At 35.8% G+C, this 26,930-nt stretch overlaps 2 protein-coding genes and 1 non-coding gene across 5 annotated transcripts in view; all 3 read left to right on the plus strand.

Annotated features, from left to right (window-relative positions):
- aifm1 (apoptosis inducing factor mitochondrion associated 1) overlaps positions 1 to 20,733 on the plus strand; it is a 69,242-nt gene extending 48,509 nt beyond the window's left edge. For both annotated transcript variants that reach the window (XM_039765991.1, XM_039765992.1), the window contains 6 exons: positions 3,104 to 3,192; positions 6,513 to 6,653; positions 7,977 to 8,119; positions 15,415 to 15,539; positions 15,913 to 16,109; positions 20,438 to 20,733. In XM_039765991.1, the coding sequence (XP_039621925.1) occupies positions 3,104 to 3,192; positions 6,513 to 6,653; positions 7,977 to 8,119; positions 15,415 to 15,539; positions 15,913 to 16,109; positions 20,438 to 20,509 (767 nt within the window). In that variant the 3' untranslated portion in view covers positions 20,510 to 20,733. The remainder of the gene's footprint in view (positions 1 to 3,103; positions 3,193 to 6,512; positions 6,654 to 7,976; positions 8,120 to 15,414; positions 15,540 to 15,912; positions 16,110 to 20,437) is intronic.
- A 2,103-nt stretch (positions 20,734 to 22,836) lies between these two features.
- On the plus strand, positions 22,837 to 22,908 carry trnae-uuc. Its single transcript has one exon. It is a non-coding gene; the product is annotated as a tRNA-Glu (tRNA).
- Positions 22,909 to 23,769: 861 nt separating this feature from the next.
- elf1 (E74-like ETS transcription factor 1) overlaps positions 23,770 to 26,930 on the plus strand; it is a 232,502-nt gene continuing 229,341 nt past the window's right edge. The window contains exon 1 of one of the 2 annotated variants that reach the window (XM_039765994.1): positions 23,770 to 23,845. The gene's annotated coding sequence lies outside the window, so the exon portion shown is untranslated. The remainder of the gene's footprint in view (positions 23,846 to 26,930) is intronic. The other variant, XM_039765996.1, reaches the window with a different exon arrangement.

Raw genomic sequence — 26,930 nt, forward strand, 5'->3', positions numbered from 1 at the left:
ACACTTGAAAGCGACAACCGAACAATTCAGCAGCAGCCATCAACTCACATGCAGAACCATAGGTGAAGGGCTTAAGCATTTCACTCTTCTAGTGCTCCTGTGTAGTATAATTATCTCCTGTACCATCATCAGTCCACACCTTGAACCTGTCCCAGTCATTCAATACATAAGACAGAATCTTCCTCAGGATATCAAGAGTGAGCCTGATCTGGCCGTGCAATATGTAACAAAGAGAATAGAAAAGGTAGGTGCTATCTCCGGGCATGGAAACCACTCGGTAAGTGACAGTTCTTTGATCGATAGTGATCATCTCGATAGACATGGTAATGGGGGTTGGAATGATAAAGGAAATGGGTACCTGAGCAATGTAAAGTAAGTGTAAAATACCTATACAATAACTATAATTGTAATAAACAAACAATAAAACAGCGGAGAAGCCGTGGATTAAACAAATTAGGGCTGTAGTTATCAGTAGGGAGACGTGAATCCCGTGGCGAAGCAAGGAAGGGAATGTAGAGACCGGAGCGACGGACAGTCTTATATATGCAGGCAGCCAGCCAACAACATGGGAGGCGTTGGGATGGGGGACACAACGCCACCTCACGCGGTGACCGAGGTGCAGGCTATGGACGTATATATATGCGTAAGTAGGATTCAGTTAGCGTTGGGAACCCGTGTACCAAATTTCTTGAAGATGGGCCCATAAGTAACAAAGACTGTTGAAAAGTTCAATATGTCAGCCGACAGTGGCGTCATACCACCGAAATAAGTATGTGCATTGGTTTCGGTTAGCTCAGGGAAGCCACCTACCAAATTTCGTGAAGATGGGGCCGTAAATAAGAAAGTTAAACATGGTGGACGTTGTTGACCGTTATGACCGTTACGCGTAGAATTTCGAAATGAAACCTGCTTAACTGTTGTAAGTAAGCTGTAAGGAATGAGCCTGCCAAATTTCAGCCTTCTACCTACACGGGAAGTTGGAGAATTAGTGACGTTGGAAAGTTCAATATGGCGGCCGACAGTGGTGTCATACTAACGAAATAAGTACGGACATCGGTTTCCGTTAAAAGTTCAATATGGCGGCCGACAGTGGCATCATACCACCGAAATAAGTACCAAATTTCAGCCTTCTACCTACACGGGAAGTTGGAGAATTAGTGATGTTGGAAAGTTTAATATGGTGGCTGACAGTGGCATCATACCACCAAAATAAGTATGTACATTGGTTTCGGTTAGCGCAGGGAAGCCGCCTACCAAATTTTGTGAAGATGGGGCCATGAATAAGAAAGTTCAATATGGCGGACGTTGTTGACCGTTATGACCGTTCGCGTAGAATTTCAAAATGAAACCTGCTTAACTTTTGTAAGTAAGCTGTAAGGAATGGGCCTGCCAAATTTCAGCCTTCTACCTACACGGGAAGTTGGAGAATTAGTGACGTTTGGAAAATTCAATATGGTGGCAGACAGTGGCGTCATACCACCGAAATAAGTACGTACATCGGTTTTGGTTAGCGCAGGGAAGCCACCTAACAAATTTCGTGAAGATGGGGTCAGTCTTCTACCTACACGGGAAGTTTGAAAATTGGTGACGTTGGAAAGTTCAATATGGCGGCCGACAGTGGCGTCATACCATCGAAATAAGTAAGTACATCGGTTTCGGTTAGCGCAGGGAAGCCGCCTACCAAATTTCGTGAAGATGGGGCCATAAATAAGAAAGTTCAACATGGCGGACGTTGTCGAACGTTCTCGACCGTTATGACCGTTACGCGTAGAATTTTGAAATGAAACCTGCTTAACTTTTGTAAGTTAGCTGTAAGGAATAAGCCTGCCAAATTTCAGCTTTCTACCTACATGGGAAGTTGGAGAGTGAGTGAGTGAGTGAGTGAGTGAGAGAGAGTGAGTGCTTGAGTGAGAGAGAGTGAGTGCTTTGCCTTTTATTATTATAGATTTGTATTTACTGGGGCACAAAGCAGGGAACATAAAGAAGTACTGCAAGATTTTAATTCTATTGCAGACCATGCTTGTCTATGTTCATCAATTTGTGTCGCTGTCCGGGTCTTTATGCCTTGTATATTTGTCGCCCAGGAGTAAAGCTGAAAGTTGGGTAGTGCCATGCCCCCATCTGCTTTAGGTCAATGTAGAGTCACCCTATGGATGTATGCATGTTTCAAATTCCAAATAAATGAGAATGTGATTTACAATTTTTTTTTTAAGAAATTAGATTCAATGTATTTTAGGATGCATTAAAATAGAAAAAGAAGCTTGGGAAGGATGGTTATCTTAACAGTGTTGAATCTTCCTGCTAATTTGAGGTGGATGGCAGGCCATCTATTCACATCTTTTTTTTACCATGCAGATTTTTTTTTAAAAGAGCTGTGTGTCCACATATGTTAAAATAAATTAATGGTGTATACTTAATTATTCACATGAATGTTTAACTTCTATTTGTATTTACATATTAACTACTAATTCTGCCTTCAGGACTTCTGTAACCCTACTACTTGCACATGTCTGATAAATTAGAATTCATTTCACACATCCTTCTCATAGGATAACTCACTCTCACAGTGTTTAATTCCACCTTAAGCAGCAGTCTCTAAAACTCTGTACTTTAACATCTATCTAGAAAGGAAAAGTGTAAGCATTCTAAACTAAAGTTCCTTGATATATAGAACCTTTGTAGAGTGGTTTCTTAAACACTCTATTGTACTCTTAGATGAGAAAAACATAGGTGGAAAAAAATGCAAAGTAATAAGTGCTGTCTTTTCTGGGAGGCAAACGCTTAGAAGTATTATATACTCTGTATATAAAACAGATATTTATGAATTAAGATGATAATACTGTGTAGTTGGCTATCAAACAGATAGAATCATTAGAAACTGCTTATTCAGGTCAAAGGGTCATCTTATTTATTGGGGAAAATCTAGTGTATTGATCATAGCCATATAACAGATTTCCTATGCAGATTGGAATGATGATGTATATACATTATAAATAAGTAAATGTAGAGACATTGTAAACATTTGTAACAGATTTTAAAGGAAAGCTTCATTAAAAAAATTGAGGCTTATTTTACAGATTTTTTTTTTATGCTTTTCGTGTAGAGGGTGTGAATGTGATGCCAGACTCCGTTGTAAAATCAGTGAATTATGAAAATGGAAGACTGTCAATTAAACTAAAAGATGGCAGAATGGTAAATATTTTCCTTGTCTAAAGTTAGTTTAAATGGCCAATCTGTAGATCAAATTAATATGAATTGTATGAAATGTTGTTTATCACCATAGAATACTAATTATGATCATAAAATTAAAACTTTAAGGGGGTAATTGTGTGAAGCCTTTGTAGAATATTTTTGTAAGAACTGGAGCATTCTGCATTAAAGCAAACCAGTGTTGTTCTTATACAGTGCTTATATGAGTGAATAAATGAATGTATCAGTTGTCCCTTTATGGGACTTTTCAGAAGAAAATTATTGAAAGATCGTTTATTAAACAAACAAGCAGTGTTTCTTATAGAAATCTGATATGGCAGTGGGGCCAACTCTTTAAGTGGAAAATCCATAGCGGTAAATATCACTGTCTTAGTCTCATGACCATTTCCATTATATTTTAATGCTTACAGTTACATTTTTTTCAATTTATTCATAAATATACTGTATTTTAAATGGGATGATTAATGGTATTACTTTTTTATACTGCTAAGCTGGGCAATTAAAAAAAAAAGCTTTTAACTTTAATTTTTTAATAATAATAATAATTAACAACAATATATACGTTAACAAATAATAAATAATAGAAATTCAAAGTTTCTCTGTATACATAAAGATTAAAATGTAGCTGCCATGATGCACGCAAACTTCTTATTCAAAATCTATTAATTCTTTGCATGTTAGTAATGTCTTCTTGTTATGAACACACATCATGTACAATAAGTACAACCCCAATGTTTTAATAAGCATCTTGAGAGCAATGTTAAGTTGAAACAATGAAATTAAGTATCAGTAAAATTCCATTTTGAAACTACGTACTATGCTGTATAACTCGGGTTGTATGTTGGTACAGCCTGCATGAAACTGCATACCACGACAAAGTTTTGACTTGGTCACTATCTGAACATGAAGCTTGGATGTAATTTAAGAGCTTGCATTAAGTCAATATAAAGTTAAAAAAACAAATATTGACATCCCTTATTGAAAGTATATGCATGTTGTCTTTAGCTTACCCTATTACTGCTTGCACAGCCACCATCCTATAATGAATAAGCTAGCTTGGGAAATACAAGATTGGACATGAAGGTTGTAAGCAGATAGTGTTCTGTCATTGTCCAAAAGACATTCATGGTATCTAGTTGAACAAATCAGTTGGGTTGATTGTCTGCATAGCAATTAATAAATAGCTTGACTGGTTTATCAGTGCAGTACAATCACAAGGAAATCTGGTTATGAAGTCATTATCTAGGTAATCGTAACATTGCAAATGAAAATGTATAGATAATAGATATGTTTAAATACCATATGGTATCAAATTGATTTTACTTTGCCTGCTAAAACACCCACAATAGGCAGTGAACATGTCCTTTAAACCATGACGTTGCAAAAACTCTAACAAATTAATTCAATAAAAAGATACCTTGTGCATATAGTTTTCACAGCATGAATTCCTAAAATCATTAAGTGCAGAGTGAAAAATAGTTATGGATTTTCATTATTTATATAATTTTGTAGCAGCACGTGTGGTGGAAAGTTTTGCAGCAGCAGCCCCTGCTAAATTTTCTGTGTACAGGAAACAATGAAACAAATAAACATTTGAAAATAAAAAAACAAGTATACATTAAAAACCACAAAGAACCCAAAAATATGCCCCTTGCATTGAACATCCCTTTCTGCTAATTGAATGTGCTGTCATTTTGAACATACTCTTAACTTCATAACACTTTTTTTTTCTTTTCAGAAATCACACTTAACCTTTGAAGTAGCCAGTTATTTCTAGAGTGTCATGAACTATAAAGATGTTTTGCCATTTTTTTCAGTGCTGTTTATAATGCGGGTAACACAGTGTTAGTGCTACTGAATTGCAATAAGGGGTTTGCATCAGTGGTTCTCCTTGTGGGGAGTTTGTATGTTTACATTAAATGTTTACATTAGCATCCTCTGGGTGCTCCAGTTTGCCTCCATCAGTTTAGTGACATGCAGTTTAAGGGTACTGTTGTTACTGAATAGGCCTAGTTATGCATATGTTCACCCTGTGATGTATTGCCTTTCTCCCAGTAATTGGTGGAATAGGCTGAAATTGCACTGTGTTCCTGCCCTGGGTGAGTAGATTAAGAAAATAAGTGTATGGGTGGATGTTTACAGTGTTCAGAACAAATAAATCATATTGTCACCAGTCATTTTCTGCATTTGCTATTTCTGTGTATTCCAGTGATTAATATAAAAAAAAAAATCTCTTCACAACAAATCACAGTATGTTACTAAATAATCAAGAAACAATATCGGTGCAAAATATGCAATTGACTGGATTTATTACACTAAAGGAGTAATATTAGATGACATTGCATTCGATTTGGGCCAAATAAGGTACAGTAAAGATGAGAATAGTCTTTAATCATGATTTTAATATGAACATTGAATGAGCCTGATGATCATAAATAATAGTTAATAGGGTAATACCAAAGTGTGTCATTTAAGATATCTTTTCACTAAGAATATGTCTGATTTGATTAGGTTTTGTTTCCTGCTTAAAAAATAAAAAAAATATTGCATAGTATTGTCATATTCATGTACACAATTAAAACATATATAAATTAGTATTAGATGATGTTACAGTGCTTGATGTTAGGATTTGAGATACATAGCCCAAAATGAGCGAATCTAATAAGGAAGTGTAAATCAAAATTACACGTTCTTATGAGTATGCTTTCTTGTTTGTTCGGGCAGCCCCAGTCACATTTACACTGCCTTAAGACACTTGAGCCAACGTAGCTTGCACTTGGTCTTTTGGCTAGTTTCTCGGAATTCCTTACTTTAGCAAGAACTTACTGTCGGCAGTTTAGCATAACATTAATCTTAAACATTATTCAGTGACAGAGTTCACTTTCAAGATTGATGGCAGCTGTGATTTCTTCTTAGATTTACTAAAGCTTTTTTTTTTTTAATTATGTGAAAAGTTAATTGATCAGTTTTGAAACATAACAATAAGTACCTTTTATATAACAGAATATATATTAAAATATTCTGAAATTGAACAAGGTTTCGTTAATATTAACAAATGTTTTATCCTAATATATTAATTTGTATAAGGGTTAACTGTATATTTTCCTTAACTTTTGAACACATTTAAGCCTAAAATAATCATGCTTTATCTTTTTTATTCTTGGTATTTTGATATTTAATTTGTTTTAGATGCCCAGTATTTTTTAAAATACTGTTTTGTTTTTTTACAGTGTCATTTTGAAATCTTATTACACAATTGCCATCAAAAAGGTAAAAATTATGAATCTATATTCTTATGGTAGGTGAAAACAGACCACATTGTGGCAGCTGTTGGTTTAGAGCCAAATGTTGAACTTGCGAAGTCAGGAGGCCTTGAAGTAGACTCTGATTTTGGAGGGTTTCGGGTGAACTCAGAACTTCAGGCACGATCAAACATATGGGTGGTAAGTATTGTTTGTTATATTAATCTATGATAATATTTCTAAGGATTGTACATATAAAATTATGATAGTCCTGATCATATTAGGAAATGCAATTTCTATCAAAATCTAAAATTTAGCAAAACTTATTTCAGATAAATGCTTACTTAAAAAAAAATGCCAGTCTTTTAGTTTTTAGGAATAACAACATCATTTGCGTGAAATTTAATTTGGAGATGCTCCAAATAATATGGCCTCAATATAAATATGCAAAAGGACAACGGTAAGTGTAATTCCCCAACAACCCACAAAAATCAGATTGAGCTAATGTTACAGGGTTGTTACAAGGTTGGAAATTGTGGTGCTCAGTATCTGAGCACTTGCTTAAGTTACTTAAATTTGGTATGCAGGAACAGAGTCATCATTGATCATTTGTTTTTCCAAATTAACCTGTGAAACACAATATTTTTGTTGTGTGATGAATAAGAAGAGACAAAACAATACAGATGACATACAGTATGCTTTGGATTGAATGGCTTGGAAATGGAATCACTTAGCTTCAACATTTTCTTTCTGTCTAAAAGGAAATCTAGTAGTCAATAACTGTGTGATGCCAATGTCTATCAGTTAATTAACTGTGTTATAGTAAAAGCAGTTCTGTTGTAAATAAAAGCTACCAGATGTGCTAGGTATTTTTTTATGTTTTGAACAGTGTCAAAAAGTTTCGGCGACAATCTTACCTCCATTTACCTGTTCACTCTATAGGCGAACAGGTTTTGGTCCAAATGCTATAGGGAGCAAAACTGGCTATTAGTTTAATATAGTTTAATTATGATAGATGTCAAGATTGGTTTATAGCCATTGATTAAACAATAAGAATTCCTTTGGAACATGTATACTAGCTCGCAGCTTTAAGCAATTGGAACTTTTACCTACTTGACTGAAAAACTAAAAACATCTACAAATGTAGGAGCAATCTGACTAGCACAGCATTTTAGTGTGCTTGGTGAAATGAAGATGTACTGAGATAGTCTCTTGTTTTTCCTGCTTGCAGAAAAGTTTTGCATTGTGTTCCTAAATGATAAAGGACAGTTTGTGGAACACCTCTGCTTGTCTGAGTGAAATCCACCATTTCATGTTTTTGGAGCATCAAGTTACCCTCACCTCCTTTACATACTTTTATGATTTAGTATTTGTATTTAGTACTAAAGATGACCCAGTTTTATCTGTTTATAGTATAAATATGTTTTTTGTAATTTTGTAATGTATAATTTTTTCCATTTACTTGATTTATGTTATTTTTCAATATTGGTTACTGTATAAAATGTAATTTTCTTCAACCTATAGGCTGGGGATGCAGCTTGCTTTTATGATATTAAACTGGGACGTCGGCGTGTTGAACATCATGACCATGCTGTAGTCAGTGGCAGGCTAGCTGGAGAAAACATGACTGGGGCAAGCAAACCATACTGGCACCAGTCCATGTTCTGGTAAGGGTTAGTTTTGGTTATTTTATTGCACAATAAATGAAAAATGTTCAAAAAAAAGATATGGAACCGAGTTTTGTTAATTTTAAGTTATTGTTTATACAGTAATTAAAATTTAATAACTGATATTTTAACCTTCAACTTAATTTTTCTTTTAATATTCTAAATAGATTAGACAAAATACCTATTATTGCTTGACAATATGAAGACTGTGTTTACTTGTGCATTTTTACTTTTTTCTTTTTCTTTTTCTAATTAGGCATTTGTCTAACCTATCTGTCTGCAGTCTAAAACCTTACACAGTGGTTATTGCTGAAAGCGAAGCAGCTCCAAATGTGTTGAGAGTAGTTTTCAGTGGAAGTTAAATATGAGACTACATTTACATTTCAGTGCTACATTTTAGGTTTAAGCAGAACAAAATAAAGCGATACTGACTTGTTGCATTTTGAAAAGTTTTTTTGTTTATGTTTAAATGATTTTCAAGTGAGATATGACAGTGTAAGATACAGAGCTTGCTTTAGGGGATATGCTGTGTTGGTGAGGCAAAGAAATGAGAGATTGACTGTTAAATAAAACTGCACAATCCTTTTGTATTCTGCTGTGTGTAAAGTGGGAAACAAGTAACAATTTTTCAGACTACGATAGAAGGGACAGTAGGAATGTGACCAACTATAGTGATGTGCTGTACTTTGTGTAACCTCTTGATTTCTATGAATACTTCCTTAACCTCTGTAGTTTTAATAAGGAATACAAAGCCCATTTTAGCAATTACGGAGGCAAGAAAGTCTCTTACACTTTTCATACACTGAGCTAACAGGATGGCACCATGGTGTAATGGTAAGTGCTATAGCATAAGTAATCTTGGGTATATCACTGTGTAGAACTTGTATGTTGGGTTAACTGGTGTCTCAAAATTCACTCACTGTGGAGAATTGTGGATGTATGCATGAGTTTGTCTTACTATGAGTGGTATCCCATCAAGTGCTAGTTCCTGTTATGTGTATAAAACCTTCCAGAACAAATGGAGTCTTGCTGTCACCTTGAAGTAGAGTCATGGATGAATTTTATGACTTGGTCTTTCATGTTGGTTCACTTTTAGAATTACTGATTGAGCAAAGATGGATATTTTGTTACTTTCTGCAGATGGTTCTTTTCATATATTTTCTCTGACTCCACAGTGGTAGCATCTGTACTTCTATGTGCAAAACTATACATGACTTCTAATTCTGAGTAACTGACAAGGGAGGATGGGAACATGCATTGTAATGTGATTGAAAAGAAACTTCATTCTCCTACTTCACACTAACAGCATTGCAGTCAAAAAATAATTAGGGCAAAATTCATTACTGGACAATATTAAATTAAGAATCCTTTTCGAGTTAATTCAGCTGTTCAGGGATAATTTGTCATTATTGATGTAGTGCGCTTGCATGTAGGAGATGCTTGTTTAAGAAAGATGCAAAATAGGTATACAATTAATGATATGGCTCAGAAGTTTGAAACATTTTTAATATTCTTTGTACTGTGTCTTAACATGATCCCATTATTTTTATTTTACAATGATGTATCAATTCAGTCCTTTTACAAGTTAGCTCCTGTTGTCTGGGCAGAATAGCTGTTAGACATGTAATAAATAAACAAACAAATAAATGAATAGTTATTGATCAACTGCCAGGTTTTTATTCTTAGGGGGCAGGCTAGAAAACTCCAATTCAAATACAAAAGTAGGGATACATCCGTAAAATGTAGACTAGCAAGATGCAAGTTGTCATCAAAACTTTTTTTTTTTCTTCATTTGAGTACAGTTTAAAGACATTGACTTTTGCAGGTTAGGAATCCTATTCAGGTTGGGTTATATAGGTTGGGCTGGGTGGATATTAGGAGTGTTTAATGGTTATGTGATGTCCAATTAACTTGTCTTAAGGGTGTACACTGAATAATCTTATCAATTATACTCAATGATTAATATAAATTTACAGTAAATTGAAAATGTAATTACCTTACTGTACTGCAATAGCTGAAACAAATTTTTAGACATTAAGTTCATAGATGCATGTGGGTTTTATTTCAGCTCCCTATCCCCACCCCCCACCCCCCATATACTGAGGCTTTTAGAGAATTAATGAATGCTCAGTATGCTTACTTAAAGGCAATATTTAAACATATTTACCAAATTCTAAAAAGGAGTTGGACAGTTCCTTCAATGGAAAATGTGATTTTTATTGTCCTTAATAAAATAGGACTTTCTTTTCTCATCATGTTCTAAATTGTTCTTTTGGGATTTTTTCGGTTGAATAAGATAAAAGTGAAAAGTGAGCAATGCAGTGGGAAATATAACAACATAATTTTCAGTATATAGTAGTCTATCATACCATCTGATCATAATATGAAAGTGCTGTAAATAGATTAGGAGTAATAATGATTCCAATACTGTCTGACAGGAAGGCAAAGATTTATTTTTTTTCGTTAGTATGGTCTGAGTATAGAATGGTCCCAAAATACTTGGTCAAGCAATGCAGGTCCTGATGACATTGTTCACAATTAAAATTTTATCCTGGGTAGAATTTAGATAATCAATATTGAGGGACATGCAGTTTATAATTTTTAGTTTAAGTTAAACCAAGCTTTTCACAGATCAATGAAGCTGCATCAAGTTCTTCCTATGACAGTAACTGTTCTTGGCTTGAAGTCTGACAGTAAATTGGTTTCATACACAACTGACTCCAAAGCATATCAATATGTTTTCCTAAACAAAACTAAAACCTCTTCTCGGAAATGTATCATTGCATCATTTTTGGGTTATTAAGCAGTGTGTGTATTTTTAAGTTTAATTAATAACCCTCAAAAATTGATGATGAAATATGAAAATAATAATCTACTCCTCACCCTTTCTAGGTATTCCCTGTTCTTTAAATCATGTAGATGAGGGAAAATAGTAGCTATGAAAATAGTAAGCTATTAGATTATAGTACTATCTAACTTATCCTGCAGTTTGTGTTGTATTGTCATTGTTGTAGCTGATTCCAATCCCAATGAAGGCAGGCATAAGATCATGAAGGCGAAATTCAGCCTAGCTTTAGATGGAATGTCGAGGTCTCTGAGAATTAATGGTAACCTAAAAAAAAAACAAAAAAAAAACCACAACATTGGTTTCCTGGTCCCGGACAGGACTGACAGTAACAGATAAAAGGCAGGGACTAACTTTGGACTTTATGGCAGTAGATTGTAAGGCACACTCACTAGTTTTCGGCCAATTCAGATTTCTTAGATAACCTAATTTGCATATCTTTGCAACATGAAAGAAAACTGGAGTACCTGGATAAAATCCACACAGACCTTGAGAGATTGTGCAGGATCCTCATGCAGTACCTGGCATAGGGTTTATACACTAACTCGTGTGCTGCCATATCTCCTGCAAAAGAAGAACAGTCTAAAGTTATAGTATTTGGTGTAAACAGGAACAGTATGATTTTTGGGAGAAATAAAAATATTCTTATAATTGCTTTATTGATCTATTAGTAGCTTGAGCGCCACTAGTGCCTTTCATTCAATATCTTATCACAGTCTGGGCTTGTTCGGTTTAATCCCATAAAGATAATAAGCTAATTTAAAAAAAAATGGTTATGTGCTGAAAATAATAGGAGTATGGTTAAGTTTGTATTAGTTATTTTCTACCTCCTACGTGTATTTTTCAAGACCGCTAGTCTCTGTGCTTTCTTGTTACATTCATTTTCTGAGACTAGTTTCTGCTCCCAAGGTACTGACATGTATCAGTAACGAGAACATCTCAAGAGATTCTCATTAGCTTGTAGGTAGCTGAAATCATTTGTAACATTTGGAGATGGAGAAAGTATCCCTGTTTTTAAAATCTTTTACCTTTATGTCATCAACTGTTGCGTAAATTTAAAGTAATAAAATGACATTTTCAGTATAGGTATTTTTTTTTTCTTCGCAAGTTTCTGATATGTGTAGTTTTGCATGTTGATGTATGTAAGTGAAGTGTTCGTTTGTATGTTTTTATGTACAGCAGCCTACATACAAAATGTAGAGTACAGCAAATAATGCAATTATCTTTGGAACAAATATTTGTTATGTGGTTTGAGGAATTATGCGCATACATACATTCTATAAGAGATTAAGATAATTATTTTATTTCATATAATTGCCATAGGGTTCATTCATCAACTATCAAGCCTGCTTATTCATTTTCAAGTGTACAACCTATACAGATAACATTGGGCACAAGACCAAAACCAGCAATGAAAAGATTGTGAGTTCACTGTATGACATACTCATGCACATACCCACCCTCATCCATAATGAGCATGTTACACTAAAATGTTTTGTCTTTATAATGTAGGAGGAGACCAGTTTCACTGAAGAATAATTCACATGCACACAGATAGTGGCTAAGCTGGGATTCAAACACATTCTGGAGGTGTGCTAATTAATGCATCACTGTATAAGTGAGAAGTGTATTATCTAACTGCTATTTTATAAATGAATCAAGTTTATTACTTGGATTGTAGTGCTGACCTGTACCCCGTGAATAACAGTTCTGTGACATAAGACTTTCTACCTCCATCAGAGATGAAAAGGAAGCACTAGACACGTAGGGAGAGCTTGATGATGGGCACCATAGCCCTGGAATCATCCATCCCCTTAACTTGTGTATTAGCTTGGCCACATCAGCCTTTTTGCAGGTCTCCTTATGGCATTCTCCATCCTCCCATTCCTGTGTTGTGGTTTTAGGTCAAAAACAATGACTGGCATAGGACTTATATTAATCATAAAGAGTTTCATAAGGCTCCTGAGGTCTACTCCTAAGCATCTGTTGTAACAGCTGCTTTTTCTCTAAACTGTTCACTGCAGCTGACTAGACATGGTCCAAATCGCCATCATACATTGTCATTACTATATCTCAGAGATGCAGATGTTTTTTATGAAACTGTTGCTTTGATTCTGTGTTTAGTACATTCAGCAGATTTTAAGTCTTTGTTTCTTTTTTTTCCTGCCGTTCCACAGTATGTGCTATAAATTTAAGCAATTTGGGGGAGATACCATTTTTTTTTATAAAGTTACTAAATATATTTTCATTAAGAAATAAGTGTTTGGCGGAATTGACAGTAGACAGTGATTGTGGAAAAATAACCATTTTAAAAATACCACATTATTTTAAATGTTAGAGGGCTCCCTTTTTCCACAGTTTACATAAAGAAGAGTTTCTGTCATATTCTCCTGGTCATTTATTTTGCAATTAAACCACTCTTAACTTGCTGCTCTGTAACTATGGGAATGATGGTTGTCTTTGTCTTTATTCAAAATAAGTTTTATGCCTGTCCATTGTTCTGAAAGAGGTGGACTGTAATTATCAGATCTCCCGAAAAAGTATTGGATTAGCACCTAATGAATGCAACTTGACAATTTCACTTTGTTTCTTAGTTTCCTAGCTGATGGCTTTCTGTTGTTTAACACATGACAAAGAGCTTGCACCTGATTGCAATACTAAATTCTAACCCATGCCATTTTATGGTGAGGTCTATGCTTATAAAATACATCTTAACGCTGTTGGATTAAATCTGGATGAACTTTGACCTTTTGCTTGTACATGGTACGTGTTAAGCATCCTGTGCTCCACTTCATTGTTTCAATTAGTTTTGACTTCAGAATGGTCACATCTCACTTGTGCTCCTTTGCTTCTTTATTCTTTAGTATGAAACGTGTCTGCTGAATAGAGACATCAATGAAACCGCTACTTTAGATTGGTATGTTAATGTATTAAAAAAAAAATCCCCATAGTATCCAGCAGTGAGGTTGTTTGGAATTCTTTCATATGTATGGAGTCTTCATGCTTCCCAATAAAGCTCCTCTGCAGTAATTTAACCTTTCTGCAAAGTAAACTCCTCAATGCACCTTTCATGAGTTTTTGGAATGCTGTCTTAGGGAGAATGCAGTATTTTGAATCCATGCATGGAAACCATTGAACTCTGTGAAATGATTTTTCCTTCTCCTTTTACTTCTACTCTAGTATTCCTGATTTTTTTCTTTTTTGTAATTTCTCACAAATTTCGAATAATATTCTAATACATTTTTGAGACCCGCTCTCTGTCACCTTTTTGTTTCCTCCTGTCTGTCTAGTGATATTCAAGAAAGTGTAAAGTCATAATTCCCCCTCCCAGAATCAGTTTTTGTGCCTCCTTTACCAAGTTGAATGTGTGATTGTACCTAGGTTGCTCCCTGCTTTCATCCTATACAGTATATCAAGGAGAAGCATAGTTTGACACTTGATCACCTTTGTATCAGTCACTTATTGTCCCTACTTTGCAGTAGCCAGTGACTAGCTCACAGGTCCGTTTTTTAATTCCATCTGTTGCCTTGTGTTGTTTCTCTGCACACGTCCCTGCATGTTACCAATCTCAGAGGTTCCATTCCACCCTTAAACCTTTTGTTCCTGTTAATAATGTTAAATGTATTACTCTAAGCTGGGTTATTCTATGATTTGAATTTTTTTTTGTTATTTTATTTTTTATTATATATTGCCAAACTTTTTTGATGAGCTAAGCAAGTTATTTGCCCACAATTGTCAACCCTATCTTGTTTTTACATGTTTTTCCTTATCTGCGGAGCTTATTTTTTGTAGTGTTTAACTATCAGCTTTCTTCCTGTTTTTTTTTTTTCTTAATTTCATTTTGCTGTTCTTTGCTATTTGATTATTATTGCCTATTAGCACATGATTCTTAGTTGTATCATGTACATTCTTCCATATCTATTTGCAACGTTTGGTTTATACAATGGAATAAGGTTTTGGCCTCCAGACTTACCAAGGATCTATATCAAGTTTTCAGTCTCTGCATATCAAATTAAAAGTTTTTATAAAAGGTATTAGTCCTTAAACAGATTGCAATTTGTAAAGGAAATGTAAACATTATGTTAACCTTTCATCAGTTTCAATCTGAAACTGAGCATGGAAAAGTTTATATCAGTTCTTACTCGATTCTGTATTTATATGGATGGGTTTTAAAGATTTCATACTAGTTGTTTAATTTAATATCTCTGTTAGGTTAATTGACAACTTTAAATATGCTCTGTGTGTGCGTGTGTGTGCGCTTTTGTTCTTGGTTGATGCTGCCAGGAGCCATGCAATTGAATGGAAAATTGAAGAAAATCGATGGATGGGTAATTTTCATAGTAGCTTTTAAAATGTAATTGCATTTTGGCAAGGGTTACAGATGATTAAGACCTTTTATGTCTGCATTTCTTCTTAATTCATATTGCATTTTTTTCTCTGTCTCTAACAGGAGTGACCTTGGACCTTATGTGGGTTATGAAGCTATTGGGATTGTAGATAGCAGTTTACCAACTGTGGGTGTTTTTGCTAAAGCAACAGCAAAAGACACACCAAAAGCAGCAACAGAGGAATCAGGTATAATGCAAAATGTTTGCTTTCTGCACAATGTGCTGTAACGCATTAAATGCAGCTGCATTTATACACACAAAACATATTCATAACATATTCTCTAATTAGTAAAGCACCATTCTGGGCATTTTAAGATTGTGCTGATCTTACTTGCTCTATGATTAATATAATGCACACTTTCCGTATTTAAACATTCATTTTTTTTTGTTTTCAATTTATATTAATGCTAATTATATATAAATGGAGGTCCATTGTAATATTGAGTAATGAACAGATACAGTACAAAACTGTTTTATCTTTTTTGTTTTGAACATTGTTCCAAGGTGACAGTGCCTCAAGGTCATTATAAGCATATTTTTAATTCATTTAACTTTTGCAGGTACTGGTATCCGATCAGAAAGTGAGACTGAAGCAACAGCTTCTGGGGTTGGCATTTCCACTAAGGCCGTGTCTACACTTAATACACCTCAGCAGGGAGACGATTATGGAAAGGGTGTTATTTTCTACCTAAGAGACAAAGTGATCGTTGGTGTCATACTCTGGAATGTATTTAACAGGATGCCTATAGCTAGAAAGGTATATTGTGTCCATTTTTGGTACTTATTAGTATATCCTTTTTGTTTAAATTATTAACATGCAGGTCTGTGTTTCTGGCATTTTTTTTTAATTAAGATGATAAGGAACTTTCTTTGTGATGACAAAGCTATGCCAGTGTAGAATGGCTATTTTTTTTATTGTTAAATCAGTAATTGATAAGGTGCCATTTTGAAAGGCGCTTACCACCAGCATTGTCCCACTTTTTATAATACAATGTTAAAAGTGAAAAAACCTTTTTGGTCTGATTAAATGCAGCTTGCCCACTTGCTTATGCATGTTTTGACTTTGTGCTTGCTGTTAGACTGGCAGAGTACCCAGAAATGTATGACACAAATCTTAAATGGCTTAATTTGAAGTATTTATTTATTTTTTTGCTATTTGTACATCAATGAGAAGACAAATGTTAAAGGCCTTTGTTACAAGATTTGTTAAGGCGAGTTGCTCCCCATTCCTGTCTTAGAGAGCCAGAGTGACTGACAGCCAGTGTCTTATCAGAAACAAATTTCTGCTTTTGATGAAAAATGTACTTGATAAGATCGTTTATCTTATGTTTTTGTCTGAGGTATCAGAATTTAATAGTAGTGTTATGGGACTCTGTTAAGCCTCTGACTGTTTAAAATTCACAGAGACTGGGGCCTCATGTATAACGCTGTGCATAGAATTCATACTAAAACATGCCATATGGAGAAAAATGTGTATATGCACAAAAAAAAAATAAGATTCATAAAACTGAGTAAGCAAACTTCTACACACTTTGCCTTTATAAATCCCAATAAACATTACACCTATTTGAATATACAAATGGATATAAATAGCCCGTTCCGTTCAGTGTTTTGTGGGGGGAAAAAAAAAAAAAAACAACACTGGCAAAAGCATGTGTAAATGGTGTGGCTTAAGCTGTGGTATAAGTAGCAAATGGAAATTGATGGAGTGGTACAGTGTGGTGAAGCCACTCAAAAGTTCAATTTCAGAAAGTTGTACAGTGCCTGAAATAAAAAAGAAATGGTCAAATATCAAATTCGACATGAAAAGGCAAGTCACAGCCCACCGGCTGAAAAAAGGTCTATGTCAAGAATAACATCAAAATGTTGACTTTAATCTTTAATCTTGAAATTGCCACTATAATGTCATAGTTTTATTTTGTCATTAAAGCATAACTTCATAAACTTCATGTTTAAATTGGTGTTTAATTTAGTAGTTTCACAAACCCCATCATAACTAAAGTAGCATGTTAAATGCTTTGTATTCTGAGTGTTCCAAGACCCAGTCATTAATCGCTACGTGCTTCTCTTACACCGACATGAGTGCACAGGCTGTGATCACCACACAGAACACATTACATTCAAGATACTACAACTTTTTGAACATTTTAGAATGCTATGATGTATACTTGATAGCATTTTTATGATGAAATGAATTACAGCATGTATTAAAAATGCGGGTACATGGTAGCACAGCAGTAGCAGTGGGCTGGCTCCTTGTCCAGGTATTGTTCCTGCCAGGCACATGATGCTTGCTTGGATTTATTGCAGCAGTACTGTCTCTGTCAAACATTCCAACCCCCAATTCCTGTCCTTTCATTTTCTTTTTCCATGTAACCAATTGCCACACAATAAGTGTCTGTAATAAATGTAAAGCCATCTGTCAGCTAAGAACGCAGATTCTTCGAAACTTTTAAGGAAAATTAAAAATCTTCGTTATACATGTTTAACTATTCCATACATCCAGGGTCGCACCAGTCCCAGCAATCATTCAGAGTGAGGCAGGAACAATCCCTGAACAGGGCGCCAGTTCATCGCAGTTTAAATATGAGACACGCATATACAAGTAGCGTCAATTTAGTATCATCTGCATGCCTTTGGAGAAAACCAAAGCACACAGAGCGGGGACACCCAGGACATGATCCCTTTATTGCGAGACAACAGTGCTTCTGCCGTGCCACTGTGCCCCCACGTTTACTAATTAACAGTATACGTTGTTTAAATGAAGTTAACAACTAATCTGTAAAATGTAATATACATAGGTTAATGCATTTCATCAGAAAAATGAAATCAAGTATACGTCCTAGTATTCTAACAGCACACAGCTCCAAGAGGATAGCTCTTGGAAATCTAAATCAACTTAGAAACTATTCATCATCATGGGCCAAAAAATCAGTATGATCTCTAAGTATGCGTTCTCTTCCAATTCTTCTATTTGTAATGTCTTCTAACAACGCTAGATCAGCCATGGTAATTGGAATAGTTTGGCAATTCCATGCATCATATTGTTACATAATGATTACAATCAAGTGAATTAAATTTGTAAATGATAATCAGTTAATTTTGGTGTATTTCATAAAGCTCACATCATGGATACAAATCTAATAAAGGGAGACCACACAGAAACTGTAGCACTGCTTTGACACTGGGTGCCACATGTTTACAAAACCAAGCAGAAATGTGCACAAGTATGGTCTGAGGGTGACATGAAAATGTGCGTGGCTTTCACAAAATTTAGTTTTTATACTTTTCAAAGTGAGTGTGGAGATTTATACATTTTTGTATGTAAGCACCAGGGGCCTCATGTATAATGCTGTGTGTAGAATGCACATTAAAACATGATATATGGACAAAAACAGAGATATGCGTATACACAAAAAAATCCAGATGCATAATAAATCTGTGCATATGCCAACTTCCACGTTCTTCTACTACATAAATCCCGGTCAGTGTGAAATGTAACACATGTGCAAGCACCTGCCGCCCCACCCCAACTCCTCACAGAATAGCACTTCATTGAATATGCAAATCAATGTAAATAGCCTTTAAGCTCAGTGTTCTGTGAAAAGACAATGGCAAAAGTACTGGGAAAATAGAAGAATTTTAATGAATACCAAATGGAGGCATGGAAAAACGTACCATTTGTTGGTTTAAACAGTGGTATAAACAACAAAAGGAAGTTGATCAAGTGACAGAAACTCGAATGTTTAAGTTCAGAAAGTTATATAGTGCCCGAAATAAAAAAGAAGTGGTCAGATATCAAAGTTGCTATGAAAAGGCGAGTCGTAGCCCACCGTTTGAGTGTCATATGAAAGTGTATTGAGATACAGAGAAAAAAATAGGTACAAAGTGGAAAAAAAAAGGTCAAAATGTCAACTTTAATGACAAAATAAAACTACATAATTAATGTGGAAATTTCGAGATTAAAGTAGAACGTCATAAACTTAGTCTTAAAATCGTTTAACTTACCAGTTTCTCAAATTCCATCTTAAATAAAGTAGCATGTTTAATGCTATTTGTATTCTATGTGTGCCATGTACGACCCTCGATGAAATAATTTTATCCTTTTCTTTTTCCAAGCAACCAATTGCCACACAATCAGCTCTGTAATAAATGTCAAGCCATCTAAACGTTTAAGGAACATTGAAATATCTTTGTAGTACATGCTTAATTATTCCATCCATCTATCCATCTAGGGTCACGCCAGTCCCAGCAAGCTTACAGCACAAGGCAGGAACAATGCCTGAATGTGGCGCCAGGTCATTTCTACCGCTGCGCCACCATGCCTACATGTTTAATTATTAACAGTATACATTATTTAAAAAAATATATCTGTATAATGAAATATATATATATATATATATATATATATATATATATATATATATATATATATATATATATATATATATATATAATGCTTTAAGGCATTTCATCTTAAAAATGATATCAAGTGCTCCAAGAAGACAGGGCTTGGAAATCTAAATTGACTTAGAAGCCAGTTGTCATCTGTAAATACATGCTCTCAATTGAATTGAATTCCTTTATTGTTATTGTATGGTACAGTGAGATTCAATATGCAGATCCTCCATAAATTTATTTTCCAATAAAATGATAACAACAATAACAATTATTATAATATGATAAACAATCAGGCAACATTTTTGTGCGTACACACCATTTATACATGAAACCCCAGATCCTTACTCTTGGTGTTCTAGTTGTAATATTTGCTTCCATATATGCTTCAATAAGTGTTAATATTCTTAATTTTCTGGAATGGGATTCTAGAGGAGTTTTTCAATTTCCTGAATGTTTGTTTTTCTTTGAAGAAATCACTTTATATAATGCTTTTCAGAAACATTTAATATGAAATATTTAACATTTTCAGGTCCATATCTTGCATCTTCTGAAGTCACACAGAGCAGTGTTTTGAACAGAAAGACAAAAAGAACAAAAAGAATGCTCATAATTAAATGCTAACTTCTGAAATGATTTCCTTACAGATTTAAATTGTATTCACATGCTTTTTTTAATTTTATTTAGATCATTAAGGATGGAGAAGAACATGCAGACCTGAACGAAGTAGCCAAGCTATTCAATATACATGACGACTGAAAACCAATTATATTTAGCACTTATGGACTAGTTTTTTAATATTGATCTTTTTATGTGACTTTAAACCACTCAAGAGATGCTCTTAAAGACCAGAAGAGTGCACATTTATTTCCTCTGTATTGTCCCAGCTTCAATCAGTGAATGTTTGTTAAAATTGTGTTAAGACTGTATGATCTGCAAGTTCTATGAAAATAAATGTATATTTGAGTAACAGCTGACAACTAGTTTACAAAAAATTGACTTTTGTAATTGGTAGAATTTTACGTATCCTTTCTCCAGCAAAGCTCTTGATTTTTAAATGGTCATGAATCTAAATAACAAACTATCCCGTGAAAACTCATCATTAATGGATATTCCAGTTTCAAGTGTGAGAATTTGTAAAATCTATTTTATTCATTTGAAAACTTGACTTGGTCAGCTTGGTATTAGCACAGATTTCTACAGCATTTCGGCTGGATCTTTCCCAAACAGATACTATTTTATATTCATGTTTTCTCATAATGAAAATCTATATATATGTGAACAACAAATAAAACTTCTAAATTTGCATAAAAATTGCATTAATGCATTGAAAGAATTTTTTAATATCTTTTTTTCATAATTCAAACCAATTCAAAAAAATGAATGCCTTTATCCATTTTTGTTGCACTTAAAAATGTTAACACAACATTGGGGACAAGAAAGCAGTATATTAGAACTGCAAAGTTTGGTATTTCATCAGATTCCTTATTACAAGAAAGCATACTGTAGCTCTGTTCTTAATATCCTGAATTGACATAGCACATTCTGAGTTTTTAACACAATTTAATGTTTACATGTTGCTAATCCACTTTAAATAGAGAATGTGTGGTGAATAGCTAAGCATTTTTGTGTGCAGTTTATTAAAAAAATAAATTTAAGTTCAAACTACAATGAAAATGAATTGGCTGCAAGCAGAGTGAGTCTGTGGAGAAAATAAAAGTCTGACGCACTCCTCACTTCGCATGCCAAGGTTGAAGGCAAACGTGATCAGTCATTTGGAAGACACAGTAGGTCCAGTAGTGAATAAGGAAATGACGTTTTCTCTATACTTTTGCCCTGCTTTTTAGAAAAACTGTGTTTGGGTGTTACTAAGTAAATGAATGATATTTATTCTGGAATTGGATTATTTTACCAGGAATTAAATTGCTTGTGGTTTAAATTATTTTTGGACAGTAGATGTTTTACCTACATCCCTGGAAAATGACTGACATTATCTTATATACAAAACACTCAATTTGCTATCTGAATAGATTCATCCAAATGAAAATGGTGGGCTCATTCAAAGTGTTAATTTGTGATGTTTAAGCAGTGAAATGGAGTTTTATAATTGCTAAATTAGTACAAGAGCGATTTATCCTTTTAAAACATTACCGGTTTTGCCAGGTAAACGTCTCAATGTTTTCTGTAAATCTGAGTTTCATTCCTTACTTTTGTTTTTGGGAGTGGAAAGTGTCGAGTGTCAGCATAGTCAGATTTCTTATTGTGGCGGCAGTCTTCGGATGTTTCATTTATGTCACAAATCCAAGAATAGTTGGAATTGGTGCTCATGTTTATAGAAAAATTCAAAGGAAGCTATGATGTCATTTACAATAATTCTTCAAAATGTTATCGGTTTGCAGGCAGCGTTTCGGAGTTCAGATGATTACTTTTTTCCACTTTATGGAACGTTTGTTAAAACAATCATGAAAGAATACTGATGTGCTAAATTAAGAAATACACATCACTTCCGAAACTGGTCCCGATTTCTTATAAAGAAAAAAGAAGTTTTAAAGATTAAGGGGCAAGTGTGTGATTGCTCATTTGGATTTAAAAGAAAGTTCAGTTTTTCGTTTAGCATCTCACATACAAGTGCACACACTTTCACACAATGAATAAGCTATATTAACTGTCTAAATGGGGTCGAGAATGCAAATCGTCATAGCGATTTCTTACTATCAGTTTCTATCCACCTCAATCCCGTAAACTGTTTTATTTTTCTTTTACTGTATTTCTGTATGTTATAGCGATTAATGGTGACAATAGAGCCGTTGCAAATTTCGTCACCTTCGCCAAACATGAGCGTGACTCGTGCTACTGCTCGGACATTCACCAAGTTGTTGCTGTTTTTACTACGCGCCAGCAGAAAGCGATCTATGTGAACACCAGACTTGTGCCAGTAGTACCTGCCTGTTTGATAAACCCTTCGATCTTAAAAGGCGTAAAGCATCCTTTGTAAACTGAAAACATCGCGGTTTGAGAAGAAAGCAAGAAAAAAAAACAGAGTGACGTCTAATAAGAACAAAAAACAAGATCATTATTTATCAACTTCCCATATGGTCTAGCGGTTAGGATTCCTGGTTTTCACCCAGGCGGCCCGGGTTCGACTCCCGGTATGGGAACGAAGAGTTTTTTTTTCCCCTGTTTATTTCGTTTAACTCCCTTTTGGCATTTTACGTTTTCATTTTGATGTTGTGATAACGGGTTTCACTGCGATTAATGCCCAAAATCTGCAATCAGTCGCGGTATAACAAATCTTTACCCGTTTCGGAAATGCTACGTCAGGAACTTTGCCTCACATCACCACAGTCATTTCATCCGTCAACCCACTCCAGCGTTGTCTTAATATCAAGGGGACGGTGTTTTTTGGACACTTTTGGTCTTAATCAAAAGTTATTTAAAGATAGGGACCATCTCCAAAAAACATTTGAGAGCCTGGTACGCATACTACTAGCACGTTCGCGTACTTTTACACCCGGTTGAAGTGTTGCGTTAGGATCACTGAACGTTTTGTGTCTTCCATCTATCGCTCCATCCATTATCAAATATTCATTCAAATACAGGCAGGGTATACTTACCACATATACAAATTAGCGTATTTCTTACTTTATGCGGCTGTTGAAATTCAGAGTGTGCGCTTCAAATGTGTAAGTTATGCGAATGATTAAATAAAAGGAAAATCATAAATTCCTTGTAACACATATGCCTATACAGTGCCTCTATCCCATCAGTCGTCTTAAAACATTTTAAAGGGTTAAGATGACATCCCAATAGCCACGTACGATATGCATGAATGAAGTCAAAAACAAAACTGAACGGGAGAAACCAACGACGCGACGATTCATACGTAACGCGTGTCGACAAAAGAGGTTGTTTTTCGCGATACTCCCTAAGTGTGGCCATTGGCCAATGTTATGGAAAAAATGTGACTCGCCCACATGAGCCAATCAGGGGAGAACGCTGCTAGGAAATCCCCAAACAGTTACGGGACCAAGTGGGATGCGCGGCGCTCGCTTCATCTGCATTCTTCTCAGGAGCGACTCTAAAATTAGGAAGTGGGTAAGTGTGTCGGAGACACGAAGGCACAAGCGCCGTATCGTCCGAAATCGTATAAGTCTGGAGCGTGACAGTGACTGGGATTTTAGCGTGTTGCCGCTCTTCGGCTTGGAGTGAACAACGAGAGAAGTTGACTTTCTTGTTGCTGAAGCTTTGTCACTGATGCTATTGGTCGGTCCGACTTTTAGGTGTGTCTGGGGATGCTTTCGAGTATCTATCTATCTATCTATCTATCTATCTATCTATCTATCTATCTATCTATCTATTTTCTATCTATCTATCTATCACGAAGTGATGTATCGGCAGTTATGTGGCTACATGGCAACAGACACGCCTGACGAGTGGTTGTGCGCAGTTTTCATAAGTGCAGCGTGGATGTTCCACAACAGAAGGATGCCCCGCGGATGACTTTAAAAGTTTTGTGTCTTGTGTTATGTGCAGATTATAGTGGGAGGGTGTGGTGCTACTGTCACGTATTGTCATGCGCGGGCCAGCCGAACCCTTGCTTTTTTGAGGGTAACGCGCAGTCCGTGACCGGCTTTCCACAAGAATGTGACGCATCGGAGGTTACGCCACACAGCTGTATTCTGCCTCTGCCCTGGGGGTTCCCGGGGGAGGGGTCTGGCCCCTTCTCGTGATTTAATCTCATATTTGATCGGCCAATCCCGAGTGGACATGCCAGATAACTTTGGCACACTCTTGCATTCACATCACAGGCCTAACTGTGCCATTTAATCGCCCCTACCCGTTTTAACTCTTTACCCGTTTTAACTCTTTAGTTTTTTTATGGCACAGTTAGCTCTCCATATGCTTAACAGTTTAGTTATTAGTGATTTTAACTCACAAGTCCAGATCAGCTGGTGCTCATCCAAGCCCACAATCAACAGTGGGCATAGTGCCAGCTCATGACAGGGTTGCAGGAAGTACGTGAGTTTAAGTCTGAAGAGGTGACATGCCCTTGGAGACACACGTACACACACACATACACACACACGAGTCGCCAGAAGCCATACCACCAGTACTTAAGAACAGATAATCCACTTGTAGCTAAAACACATTTGGACCCAGCCAATACTTGGGTGGTAGACCAGCAAAAAAAGCTTGGGTTGCTGCTTGACGAAGTGTTTATGTGGACAGCAGGGGGTGCTTACCTTGTGGTCTGAGAGTGTAGATCCCAGTGCAGGGGCGAGGGCACTGCGCTGTAAAAATGGCACCGTCCTTCGGGTGAGATGTAAACCTAAGGTCCTGACTCTTTGTGGTCATAAAAGATCCCTTGGAATCTTTTGAAAAGAGTATATCCTGATTAAATAGCCCATCCTAGCCTTGTCTATTCTGCCCACCCCCCAATCATCCCCATCGCCTTTCTCTAACTGCTCACCCCTTCATCACTTGATAGCTAATTTGTGGTGAATGTACTTGCACAAAAATGGCTGCCATTTCATTATCTAGGTGGATGCTGTGCATCAGTGGTGGTTGAAGTGGCTCCCATTTGTCTATATTCAGCACTTTGAGTAGTTAGGAAAGTGCTATATAAATTTCACTAATTATCATCATGTGATGGACAGCATTCATCCACTTTGTTTGCTTTACCGAGAAAAGTGTAAGTGCAGCTTATGTCCACTGAAATCACTCCTGATATGCCTATTGATGTCATTTGCAACATACCTGATGTCACATGCAATATGGCCGTAATCATTGTCACCAGAACTCTAATTATCTACTACTGATCACAGAAGAAAGATCAACACGACTGATGTACAGTTAGAGTAAGATAATCTTTGTCAATCTTATTCATAACTGTAAACTTGCATTATTGCATCCTTACAGAGGGCCTAGTGTAATGATATTTTTTGATAACATCATACAGGGCACACATATCGAAAAATGAACAGTTGACTAGGCGCTTTGTGAGTGTCATTTGTAGGCTTCACATGAGTCGGTCACATCGTGGGTGCTGTAGAGTGCTGTTACATCCTGTTGGCTTTACGTAGTACAAGATCACAGGACAGCAATGGCCACAAGGTATGACACACTCATGAATGAGGTTCCATTAGGTTTGGAACTGCATATGTTTGGGTGGTGGTTGAAAATGAGACTCCTCAGGAAACCTGCAGGACTACGCAGTCTGGAATGGAATGGGGGTAGAGTGGCACGTTTCACCATTGTGCCACCCTGTAATGGATACTTGGTAGTCCACCCCTTTTTTTATCTGCATATCCAGGGAGCTGCAACACAATAGAGGAATCTGGTGGAAGCCTGTTGGATGAATTGGCGGTTATAATGTAACATATCAGAACATTGTGAGGCTTCTTTTGTCCAATGTGGTGGAGCCAGTCCCAGTCACACTGGGTACAACCCAGGAGCCAATCTGAAATGGGACACCAGACCATTGCAGGACACATTGACATCTATAAAGTTCTTTCTAAATTGGACAGCCGTACTCCTCTATAGAATGTAAGAAGAGCACCACAGAAACAGCAAGTGTGTTTAAAACCCAGTTTTCAGGCTCCAATTATTATCCGGTTATGTAAACACCACACTGTGATGAAATATTCTCAAAGGTTCAGATCTTGGGAGGTCTCCTGCCTTAAAACCAGTGCATGGTTTGACCTTGTACAGTATCAAATGGTTTGAGGTAAAACTCAGTGAAATAATCAGATCTCTGAATGTATTTTTTATGGGTATAATCACGTGAATCTTTTGAATAGCTTGTGATTTTTGTTAGTTTTAGTTAGTGGCTCAGGTCTTGTGGGATGTTCTTTCAATCTCAGAGATTAAAACAGAGCTGAAGTCACAACTCTTAAGGATCCTGTAAGAAATAAAAACCAAAAAGGTTTTCTTGTATAAAGCTCAGTTTCACTAAATGCCTAGCAACCAGATTTGCATGAATATTTGTTTTAAACCAGCAATGTCTCTGGTTGCTTAAGTTTGGACTGCCTTGACATTACCATATATGCATGGCACAGCAAGAATAGCAGAAGTGAATCACTTCGGCTACTTTGAAGCTTTTGTGTGGTTTAAAGTGATCTCAGCTTTTGCTCATGTCTCTCAAGAATCAGTGGACGTTGGTAGGCCCACAGATGGGACA

The sequence above is a fragment of the Polypterus senegalus genome, chromosome 10 (assembly GCF_016835505.1).
Source record: "Polypterus senegalus isolate Bchr_013 chromosome 10, ASM1683550v1, whole genome shotgun sequence".
NCBI lineage: Eukaryota > Metazoa > Chordata > Cladistia > Polypteriformes > Polypteridae > Polypterus > Polypterus senegalus.